Here is a 12,530-nt window from a genome sequence, read left to right on the forward strand (position 1 = left end):
TGCTATTATTATTTCCATTTTGTAGATGGGAAAACTGAGGCTAAGAGAAGTTAAGTGATTAACCGAGGGTTCACATAGCTAATAAGTATTTGAGATACGATTTGTAACCAGATGTGACTTTTTTCTCCACCCAAAGGGAATATTTAAAAAAGTGAATCTTGTAACAGAGATGCTCATGCAATTAAGTGCCAGTTATCTAAGATCTAGCATTTATTAGCAGGCAATTCTCTACCCATCCCCCCCCCCCATATAATATGGCACCAAATGGGGAAAACATTCAAGAGAGGGGCAGCTAGGGGAAGCTAGGTGGCGCAGTGGATAAAGCACCAGCCCTGGATTCAAGAGGACCTGAGTTCAAATCTGGCCTCAGACACTTGACACTTACTTACTAGCTGTGTGACCCTGGGCAAGCCACTTAACCCTCATTGCCCAGGGGGGAAAAAAGAGAAGGTCAGCTAGCTGGTGCAGTGGATAGAGCACTGGCCCTGGAGTCAGGAGGACCTGAGTTCAAATCCAGCCTCAGACACTAGCTGTGTGACCCTGGGCAAGTCACTTAACCCTGATTAACTCCAAAAAGGAAGGAAGGAAGGAAGGAAGGAAGGAAGGAAGGAAGGAAGAAAGAAAGAAAGAAAGAAAGAAAGAAAGAAAGAAAGAAAGAAAGAAAGAAAGGAAGGAAGAAAGAAAGAAAGAAAGAAAGAAAGAAAGAAAGAAAGAAAGAAAGAAAGAAAGAAAGAAAGAAAGAAAGAAAGAAAGAAAGAAAGAAAGAAAGAAAGAAAGAAGGAAAGAAGGAAAGAAAGAAGGAAAGAAAGAAAGAAGGAAGGAAAGAAAGAAGGAAGGAAGGAAGGAAGGAAGGAAGGAAGGAAAGAAAGAAAGAAAGAAGGAAAGAAAGAAAGAAAGGAGGAAAGAAAGAAAGAAAGAAAGAAAGAAAGAAAGAAAGAAAGAAAGAAAGAAAGAAAGAAAGAAAGAAAGAAGGAAAGAAAGAAAGAAAGAAAGAGAAAAGATTTAAGAGAAAGGTTTGGAAGCCAGTTGTCCTTCACCTGGTCTCAATACTGTGACAATCGTCTGTCCTGATGATTCTTCTGCCCGTTTATACCACACATCACTGGGGCTCAGCAGCCACTCCTCCACAAGACAGTTGTATGTCCCACTGTCCTGAACAGCGGTATTCTGGATGATGAGGCGGTAAACGCCCAGAGAAGGGCTTTCCAAATGCAGCCTTCCCTTCCAATGGTTCTTAGCGACCTGCTCCCCATAGTGGAAGGTGGCATCTCGACTCAGGCGGGCGACCGTTTCTCTCTCTGGGTGGTTGGGCTTCCACACGTGCCATTCCACAGAAAGCCGGGATGTCCCACTGGTGCGATTGAGGACCAAACACTCCAGTTCTACTTTCTGGGTTTCCAAAACTGTGATGTTCCCTTGGGCCTGGCTCAGCTTCAGGCGGATATCTGTTAACAACAGGGTAGGAGAAAATCAGACAAGAAGATGACAGAAGAGCACGTGACTTTATTATTTTTGCCTTTTTTTTGAATCATAAAAGTATTTTATTATTTTCCAGTTACATGTAAAGATAGTTTTCAACATTTGTTTTCATAAGATTTTTAGTTACAAATTTTTCTCCCTCCCCAAGATAGAAACCAATCTGATATAGGTTATATATGTACAATCACATTAAATATATTTCTGCATTAGTCATGTTGAAGCCCATGACTTTATGGAACAGAGTAAGCGAATGTATCTGATGCTGCAGGACCCAAACCAAAGGGACAGTACGAGAGGGACTGAGTGGGCATCGAAATAAACCTTTGAATCAAGAGAAAAATAGTCTGGATCATTCTGAGTTTTAGAAAAAAATTAACAAACATTTAATAATTATCTCTATATATAAGGCACTGAAGATACAAAGATAAAATGCAAAGAGTTTCCTGCCCTATGGGGAGTGGGGATATCCTTGGCCAGAATCAGGGGGAGAGGGTGGGAAGCATATAGAAAAAAATGAATAAATAAAAAATATATCTAATGGGTAAAGGGGTAGAAGTAAAATAATTCATACCTTATACCAAATATACATCTATGGCTGAAAAGGGCTTTAGCAATTATCTTCCCCAAGATCATCTGTCTTTTTAAATCATGTTTAAACCAAAGGACTTCATCTCTAATGGTTGAGATTTTAGCCAATGCAGCAGGGGGCCAGGGCTGGAATCTGGGCCTTTCCCTGGTAGGGCTGTTCTGTCTGGACCAGCCTTGCTCCTTAAATCTTTTTCACAGGCTCAATTTCAGTTTCAGAAATAGGCAAACCCTTTCAGTTCTACAAGGCACGGATCCTACTAGAAGTTAAATGAGAATTCTGTACTTCTGAGTTCCCAGTTCAAGCAAAGGGCACTTGTAGGGCAATGAATGTCAGTCTAGTTCTTGGCTAAGTCCTCAGTAGCCTTGAACACAATGCTTTATTTTTTACAAAGTAACAGAAATGAGGAGGGGAGGAGAAGCAGGGGGTGGGTTCTCAGGTCACAAAACCTAATGAGGTTATGGTCCTACCTTAGCCTTTGAAATCCTATTAGCTAAGCTAAAAACCAAAATCAATTTACTGTAAATGTTATTTCTATCCTTTCCCTCCAAAATACTTTAGACGAGGCTCGTTTTTTTCTTTTTTCAAGAAGAGATTTGGCCGGGGGTGGGGGGTGGGGGAAAGAATGAGGGTTAAGTGACTTGCCCAGGGTCACACAGCTAATAAGTGTCAAGTTTCTGAGGCCAGATTTGAACTCAGGTCCTCCTGAATCCAGGGCCAGTGCTTTATCCACTGTGCCACCTAGCTGCCCCCAGAGATTTTTTTTTAAAGGCATTTAATAATACCTCTCTTTCTCCAAGTGCTGACCTTGATTAGGGCCTCCTCAAGTCAAATCAGTAAGCATTTATTAAGTGCTTAATGCCAAGTTCCAAGCACTGTGCTAAGAAAGACAAAAATGTGGTCCCTGCCCTCAAGGGGTTCACATTCTAATGGACAATACGTAGTGTCTAGTTTCAGTCCAAATGGGGCGTGATACCGCAAAGAACGCCCTAAAGGCTTCTGAGCACTATGACCTGAACCTGAACCAAACTGGAAGCCCAATTCCAATGGTAAGGATAGATAAGCAGGATAATGTGGGCAACTAACGTGGTGGTAATTGTCAATCTCCAAAGTTCAAAGAATCTAGGGAGAGGCCTTCGAAAAACTGAGGTCAGGCCACCAGAAACCTCAACCGGATGGATGTGAAGTCATAGCTGCACACAGAAGTCAGGCCCTTGGCTCTGTGGGTATAGGGAAGAGTTTTTCAGAATGAGGCAGTTTTCTAAATGCCTCCTAGGCTCACAGAACATCCACCACACATGTGTGTACACATGTATACACACACACACACCAATGGGCTTTCCTAGTTGTCCCTACATCCTGCTTCCTTTATCTGTAGGAGGCAGCTGGGTAGCTCAGTGGATAGAGTGCTGGGCTTAAAGCCAGGCAGATCTCAGTTCAAATACAAGCCCCGAAACATCCTAGCTGTGTGAATTTGGGTCAGTCACTTAACCTTTGTCTGCCAACAGGAACAAACCGCTCGAGCATCTTTTCTGAGAAAACTCCGTGGATAGCGAGGTCCGAGGGGTCATGAAGAGTCAGACACAACTGAAACAACTCATCGACAATTTTAGATTCCAAGCTCCCTGAGGGCAGGGACTATCTTTTGCCCCTTTGTGTATCGCCAGCACTTAGCACATATCCAGCACATAGCAGACACTTAATAAACATTTACTGAATGAATGTGTCTCAAATTAAGCCTTACAATTTTCCCATTTTCCTTAAAATACCTCAGGTATAAAAAGACCTATGCAATGACAGGCTCCCTTAATTCTTTTGTAACCCCCTTTTAAATTCCAACAATGGACACCTTTGGTGATGGAGTGGCAGTGCAGGACAGTGGACACAGCGTTGCATCGGGAATTGGGAAGCCTGGGAGTCAAATCGAACCTTTCCTTCAATGCTCAGTATTTGTGTGAGCCTGACCAAGTTCATCAATAACCTCTCTGGCTCTCCCTTCCCTTAGCTGTAAGATGAGGCCTCCAGGAGGAGTGTACTAAGGTCCATTGGAAAGCTTTGATCTCATAATCCCTTCACATTTGGTGACTGGGAGGTGATCCAGCTTACGTTACCTGGCCGCTTCACCGTGACCTCAGTCCGTCCTGAAACTTCTTCTGCCAGCTTATACCAGGCATAGTTGGGGCTCAGAAGCCACTCCTCCACATGGCAGTAGTAGCTGCCACTATCGCTGACCTGCGCCTTCTGGACGGTCAGGCTGAAGAGGCCCCCAGACATGTGCCTCTCAAACTGTAGCCGCCCTCGAAGGCCCTCCTCCTCGGCATAGGTGCCGTACTCAAAGGCAGAGTTGTGGGTGGTCTTCAGGATGAGCTTCCCGTCGGCGTCAGAGGGCTTGTGGACATACCAGAGGACGGCAAAGTGGGAGTTCAAGCTGGTCTGAGACTTCACTGAACAGTTCAGCTGGATGGGCCTGTTCTCTACTAGGGTGATAGTCCTCTTAGACTTACTCACTTGTAGCTTTGTCACTGTAAGGGAAGAGAAAACAGGTCACCAAAGGCAGCCAAGGCATCCAGCTTCCCTTTCCCCCTGCACTGAAAAAAAAAACCCCAAACCCAACAACACAGCCCTCCTCAAAGTGAATTTTCAGGTTAAGAGGGTCTCAATGTACTAGTCTCACACACTAAGGTTTGTCAAAATTAACTAGTATCCCTTATAAGAAATGATGAGCAGGTGGATTTCAGAAAAACCTGGGAAGACTTATGTGAACTGATGCTGAGTGAAGTGAGCAGAACCAAGAGAACATGGTACACAGTAATGAGGATCAACTATGACTGACTTAGCTTTTCTCAGCAACACAATGATCTGAGACAATTCCAAAGGACTCATGACGGGAAATACTAGCCACATCCAGAAAAAGAACTATGGAGTCTGAATGCAGATTCTCATCTTTTTTTGTTTTGTTTTATTTTTATCATGTTTTTTTCCTTTTGTCCTGTTTCTAGTTTCACAGCATGACTAATTTGGGAATATGTTTTACATTATTGCACATGTATAACCTATGTCAGATTGCTTGCCATCTTGGAGAGGGGGGAGGGGAGGGAATAAAATTTGAAACTCAAAAAAATTTTTTAAATGAAATCAACAAATGAGGTAACAAAGAATGGAAATGACATGGTCACTGCCCTCAAGGGGCTTACATTCTAATGGGGGAAATAATAAACAACCATGTACATATAAGAAATATATGGTATAAACAAGGCATACTCTCTGAGGAAAGGGACTGGGGGCAGGGAGGAGGGTGGTGTCAGAGGACACCACACTGGGTTCAAATTCCACCTCTGCTCCTACTTGTATTGCCTTAAGTTCCCTGGGCCTCAATTTTCCCATCTGTAAAATTTGGGTGCTGGAACAGAGGGTCTCTAAGGTTCCTTCCAATTCTAGATGTAGGACTCAATGACCTTCGTTTGAATCCCAGCTCTGAGACTTTACTACTCTCGTGACTGACTATGTGTGAATCACTTCTCTGCACCTCAGTTCTTCATCTGCAAAATGAGAAAGTGGTACTACATGGCCTCTGTGTGGTCTTTCAGCCCTAAATATCTAGTGCTATGACATGACAGAAGGCAATGAGAGAAAACTGGGTTAGGGCCATCCAAAGGAAAATAGTCAGGCAGATGAATGGGGAAGGAGCAAATGGAAGGAAGAATAGTCACACCATTGAGAGATCCTCATTTCTTCTTCCCCTCTGCCATATGTAATTGGGCTGCTGGGAAAAGAAGGCAGAGCTGACTCCAGAGATGATGCACTAATTTGTGATGACACTGACTCTCACAGGGTTGGGACAGAACTATAGATTTAGAGCTCAAAGGTGAGATTGGAGATCAAAACTAAGTCCCAGAGAGACTAAATAATTTTCCTATACTCACTTCCATAGGAATCTGGCCTCAGGAACTAGCTGTGAGACCCTGGACAAGTCACTCAACTGTTTACCTCAGTTCCTCATCTGTAAAATGAGTTGGAGAAGGAAATGGCAAACCACTCCAGGGTCTTTGCCAAGAAAACCCCAAATGGGGTCATGAAGAGTCGGACATGACATGATAACCCCAACCCCAACCCCAACCCCAACACTTCAGTAGGTGTTTAGGCTAGACAGGGAGCAGGGATTTATATCAGGTCCTTGGACTCAATCCATTTATATTATTGGAGTCGGCTTGTACCTTGTTTTATCGGTTCTGTTCACTACATTTTGAATCAGTTCATTTAACTCTACCATGTATCTCAGCCATGTCTCACAGCACACTAATCTTCCATTACATTCACACACGCAACAATTTATCGAGCCATTCCCCCATCAATGGGCATCTGCTTTGTTTCCATTCCTTTGCTGATAGAAAAGGGGCTGCTATAAATATAGTGGAGTATCATGGAGCCTTTCTATCATTGGCCTCTTCAGTGTAGATGCCCAGCTGTGGGAATCTCTGGATCAAAAGGAAAGGATGTTTGATTCACTGGGCCCTGTGAGGGTAATCTGGCACAAGCTACACCTAAAGGGAATTCTCAGCTAGGGTTTGTAAGCTGAAACATCTTATTTGCCTTAAGGCACGTATGCAAATAATTTTAAAATTCCCTGAAATCTCCATCACACACAACCATTACCACAGTGGGTTCCTTCTTACAAGCAGGCTCTAATGGCTACCTCTGTGCCTGGTAAATAGTCACTGCTAACAAGGTCAGTAGGTTTCCATTCTTTCTTCATGCTAAGCTTTACACATGTAGGAACCAAATCCCTCTTGTGGGTGGGATAGGGAAGAAAGAAAAACTACTGATTACAGGCTGCCCTGTACTGAGCCTGTGCCAGGAGCCAGGCCTGTGAGCACAAAAGCTGCACTCTGATGAGGCTCCAGCCTCCTCTGCTGGCCACGCTCTTGATTTTCAGGGAAGAATGGAATTTCAGTGCCAGGTGCAGCTGAAACAAAACTAGAAGAAGAGCACACTTGGTGAGAACAGCTGCTTTTCTTCTGTTGGCTCAGTCTGGTTAGTTAGCATGCAGTGCTGCCCACGGTCCAAGCTTCATTCCCAAAAGGGCCTTAGTTTCAGAGGACCAGAAATGGTTTGACAGTCACAACTGTTGTGTGTGTGTGTGTGTGTGTGTGTTTAATCCAGCCAGATGTCTAGTCCATGTGTGCTGTTTGGTCACAAGGGATGGGGGGGGGGGAGAAGGAGGAGTAAAAGTATGGCTGGATCTAAGCCCTGGACTAGGAATCAGGCCTTGGAAGACTATCAAATCTTTACATACATTATCTCATTTGATCCTCATAACAACCCCATGAGGAGTTGAGTATGATGAAAAAGAAAGAACACTGGTTCTAGAATAAAATCCAAGGAGCTGGGTTCAAATCCAGCCTCTGATTGATTGCCACCTGTATGACTGCCAAAATTTACTTTACTGCCTTGGGCCTCAGTTTCCTCAACTGTAAAATAAAGGATCTGGACCAGATGACCTGTGAGATACCTTCCAGCTATTGATCTGTGATCCTAAACAGGAAAAAAAAAAAGGTTATCCTCATTTGAAAGATGAGGAATGGGCAGCTAGGCGGTGCAGTGGATAAAGCACTGACCCTGGATTCAGGAGGACCTGAGTTCAAATCCAGCCTCAGACACTTAACACTTATTAGCTGTGTGACCCTGGGCAAGTCACTTAACCCCAACTGCCTCACTAAAATTAAAAAAAAGAATTGAAAGATGAGGAATGACTCAAGTGCCAGCTAATATCAATGGTGACATCTGAACTCAGATCTCTATTGACTCCAAACCCATCATCATTCTTTATTATACCATGCTGCCTCACTCTAAGGATAGCTGTAGGACAAGCCATATTTTCTTATAAAGAGCAGGCAATCCATACATACCACCCAACCAACCAACTCAATATAACTGAAGACAAAAGCCAACTGGCCAAGTATTAAGCATCTCTTGGTGTAAAACTCCATCTCCTGCTTTGTTATTTGTATTAATTAAGCCTAGCATTCAGCCTTCTTTCCTACTCAGACATTGATAAGCATAGTATGGAATTGAGGGCAGAGTTTGGTAGGAAGCTCACAAGCCTGGGAAACTTGGTTCCTATTAGTTTGCCAGTCTACACCTGTTAGCTGATCCAGATTTTTTTGGACCAGCAAGCATCCTATGACACATACAACCATCAGTTTCCCACCTCCCCTCCTCCTCCTCCTTTTTTTTTTTAAAGCTTTTCCAAACAAATATTCCATATGCAGATGAGATCAGTACAGATGACACCATCTGAATTATCTGGTTCTTTGCCAAATAATTTGGTTGTTTAGTGTAGTGTAGAAATAGCCTTAAAATGTATTATTAATTGGGGCCAGATTATTTTTGCAACTGTTACTAAGGAAACCTCAATTGCTATAGAAACTGCATATGTTAAATTGGTATTCTATGACTAAACAGCAACACAGTCACTGGGCACAGAAAGCAAGAATCAAAAGAGGAGGAACGTGTGTGTGTGTGTGTGTGTGTGTTTAAGTCATTTCCATTTATTCTCCTCACATCAAAATATTGTGAAGTGTTGAGAAATTTGAAAGAAAGGCATTTGGGGAATAAGACACACACCTGGCAAGCAGGCCAGAGCACAAATCCTATTCCAAGCTTGTTATTTTTCTCTTCCACATCCCAAGTCCAGCAAGGGTTACTTTTGCAGCCTGAGGCAGACTTTAGATTCTTGCATCCAGTTAAGTCAGTTATACATTCCTGGCTAGCAAGTTGGCCTATGCTGTAGCACCTTCTTCCTACTCACATGGCTACCACTTTCCTTATGTTCCTAGATTACAGAAACAGTAAGACAATCTGGTGGTCACCTCATCATTCAAATGAAGGGTCTCCTTCTCCCTCTCTCTGTCTCTCTCTGTGTCTGTCTCTCTCTCTCCCTGTGTCTATCTCTCTCTTCCTCCCTCTCTCTGTGTCTGTCTCTCTCTCTCCGTCCCTCCCTCTCCTTCTCTCTGTCTGCAGGGCAATGAGGGTTAAGTGACTTGCCCATGGTCACACAGCTAGTAATTGTCAAGTGTCTGAGGCCAGATTTGAACTCAGGTCCTCCTGAATCCAGGGCCTGTGCTTTATCCACTTGAAGCTTCTCTCTTTGTCTAAAGTTACCAATGATCAATTAATCGCCAGCTCCAATGGTCTTTTCTCAGTCAACATCCTTCTTGACTTCTCCTCTAGGACATGTTGTCTTCTCAATGTCCTCTCTCCTACTTAACCTCCTCTCTGTTGGACCACTCCTTCCAAGTCCCCTTGGCTGACTTGGTTCTTTATCTATAACAGACAGACCTTCTAACTGTGGGTTTTCCTCAAGACTGTACCCTAGGCCCCCTTTTCTTCTTCCTTTACAATCTCGCTCTTGGTAACCTCATCGGTTCCCACTATCTCCATGCACATAACTCAAGGATATCTGTCCATACATATGTGTCTATCTATCTAATCTATCTATCTACTTCTGTATACAATGTCTCCCCTGCGCTTTAGTCCTGCATCACCAACTGGATATCCCAGAGACATAAGTCAACATGTCCAAAATGATACTCATTATCTTTCCCTCTTCCAAACTTCCCCAATTTTTGTCAGAGGCAGTTTTCAAGGCTCACAACCTGCATAGTATTTTGTTTCTTCATCTTCAGATAGCCAATCAATTGCCAAGTCTTGCCATTTCTATCTCCACATAGGAGATATAATGTCCTCTCTCTTCAAACTGCTACCATTTAGTTCAGCTCCTCACCATTTAGACTATAATAACAGCCTCCTAATTAGTCTCCTTGCCTCCTCTCTCCCCAAACCAGTCTAACCCAGAGTAATTTTCCTTAAGTGCGTATCTAATCATATGACTCTCCTATTTAATCAATTCCAATGCCTTCCTATTACCTCTAGCATCAAATATAAACTACCGGGGCGGGGGGGGGGGGGCAGCTAGGTGGTGCAGTGGATAAAGCACCAGCGCTGCATTCAGGAGGACCTGAGTTCAAATCCAGCCTCAGACACTTGACACTTACTAGCTGTGTGACCCTGGGCAAGTCACTTAAACCCCCTTGCCCCGCAAACAAAAAAAATTAAATTAAAAACAATTATATATATATACATATATATATATATATATAAAGTACTCTGTTTATTTCTGAAAACTCTATACAACTTGGTTCCAATCTGATTCTCTAGCTTCGATGGTCACTATTCACCCTCCAGACCTCTGTGACTCAGGCAAAACAACCCTCTCTCTGTTCCTCACACATGACACTCTATCTCCTGTCTCCATGCCTTTACAAGGGCTATCTCCCATTTCTAGAATGTCTTCCCCCCTTCCCTCTGCTTCATAAAGTTACTAAAGATGATGCTCAGGCATGAAGCCTTTCCTGCTCCCAAATTCTAATGTCCTTCCTCCCAAACTCCATTGCATTTAATTATTTTGTTTACATTTGTACCAATTCAATTCACTTTTATGTTGTATATATCTATGTATGTACTTTTTGTATCTCCTATTAGAATGTAAGCTCAATGGGAGTAAGGAATTTTCTTTTCCTTCCTTTTTTCCTCCTTCCCTCCCTTCTTCTTTTGACCTTCCCTACTTCTTTTCATTCTTTTTTCCTCCTTTTCTTCCTTCCTCCCCCCCTTTCTCTCCTCCTTCCCTTCCCTTCCCTTTCTCTTTCCTTTCTTCTCCTCCCCTCCCCTCCCCTCCCCTCCTTCCTTTTGTATTTAGATCTCCACTGCCTAACACACTGTTTGCAGAGAGCAAGATTTAACAAATGCTTGTTAACTGATTGACTCCCCCTTAGCTTCTGTGAAACCAGACCTCTCAGAGGTCAGGGCCCATCACTTTCCTGGGAGTACCACCTTTCAATGATGGAATGCAATGCACTCTGCTTTACATTTAATCTGCCTGCTTATTCTGTTGGAGAATTCCCCAAATGAGCCCCTGATTAAGCAAGGCCCCTAACTCCAGACTGAATCCAACGATTTCTTCTAGATTCTCCCAGAACTCCCCTCTAGAACTCTACTGGCTCCTGGGACACAAGTGCCATGCTAGACACTGCACTCCTAATTATATGCTTTTTTTGTCTACACTATTCCTTGTGTCTAGGGAGAATTCTGATCACCCAATTGCCCTTGCAATCTATAGAATCCAACTCAAATATCCCTTTCTCCAGAAAGTCTTCCTTGGTTACAACAGTAACTTCCTTTCCCCTTAGACTTCAAGTCTTCCATCTTTCAACAACTTGCAGACTGATCCTCCCAAAGATCTACTGAGATCAGCAGTCTTTTTGTAGATAAGGAAAGAGGTTTAGAGAGGCGGAAACACCCCATCCCCGCCCCCCCCCCCCCCACGGTTATGGTCCAACAACTCCAGTCCACAAGCCAAGCACGTACTGTCATTTTACTAATAGGAAAACCAAGGCTCAGCATGATTAAATGATTTGATCAAAGAGCGAGTTAAAGTCTGAGGCAGGATTCAAACCAAAGCCTTCCTAAACTCTCAGAATGGCTTTCCATTCAGTACCTCAAGTTGCTAGTCAGTCAGCATTTGTTTTATAATCCCAACGCACAATCTTAAAACTGGATTTCATATTTATCTGTTTGTCTTATCTCCCTTACAGACTATAAACTCCTACAAAAGGTGAAAATGGAATTCTCCCAGGGCACTGAATGCAATAGCCTTTTTTTGCTTGTTTGTTTGTGGGGCAATGAGGGTTAAGTGACTTGCCGAGGGTCACACAGCTAGTAATTGTCAAGAGACTGAGGCCATATTTGAACTCAGGTCCTCCTGAATCCAAGGCCGGTGCTTTTATCCACTGCACCACCTAGCTGCCCCCAGAAGCATCAGAATTTGAACCCAGTTCTTCTGATCTCAGTGTTTGGTCATGAAGCCTTGCCTGATTTGAAACAGCCTAATGAGCTTTTGATTTTCCTCATGTAGGGATATTCTACAACGAGGTAGATGGAAACCCTGCCTGCCCCATATGATGCTTGCCTCTCATGATGATGATGATAACTAGCATTTATATGGCCCCTACAGTGTGCCAGGCCCTGTGCTAAGTGTTTTACAAATATCTCACTGGATTCTCACAACAACCCTGGGAGGTACATGCTACTGTGATCCCAATTTTACAGAAGAAAAAAAAAACTGAGGCAGAGGGAGGATAAATTTCCATGAAGTACCTCAGGCTGGATTTGAACTCAGGTCTTTCTGACTGTAGACCTGGCATTCTGTCCAGTGCACCCCCTGGCTGCCCCATGATCTCTATAAGTTCTTCACAGGGGTGGGGGGTGTCTACCCAACACTGAAGACACTAAATGACTTTTCTTGATATCTCCAAGATGCCAGTAGACTTCTCATTGGTTGTTTTGGGTTTTTTTTTGTTTTTCTGGTTTTTTTTGCGGGGCATTGAGGGTTAAGTGACTTGCCCAGGGT

General features: G+C 43.4%; 1 protein-coding gene across 2 annotated transcripts in view; it reads right to left on the reverse strand.

Annotated features, from left to right (window-relative positions):
* IGSF3 (immunoglobulin superfamily member 3) overlaps positions 1-12,530 on the reverse strand; it is a 145,815-nt gene that overhangs the window by 15,873 nt on the left and 117,412 nt on the right. For both annotated transcript variants that reach the window (XM_043962351.1, XM_043962352.1), the window contains exons 8-9: positions 4,177-4,587; positions 1,038-1,445 (exon numbers count right to left, since the gene is read on the reverse strand). In XM_043962351.1, the coding sequence (XP_043818286.1) occupies positions 1,038-1,445; positions 4,177-4,587 (819 nt within the window). The remainder of the gene's footprint in view (positions 1-1,037; positions 1,446-4,176; positions 4,588-12,530) is intronic.

This window comes from Dromiciops gliroides, chromosome 4, assembly GCF_019393635.1.
Source record: "Dromiciops gliroides isolate mDroGli1 chromosome 4, mDroGli1.pri, whole genome shotgun sequence".
Classification (NCBI taxonomy): Eukaryota; Metazoa; Chordata; class Mammalia; order Microbiotheria; family Microbiotheriidae; genus Dromiciops; species Dromiciops gliroides.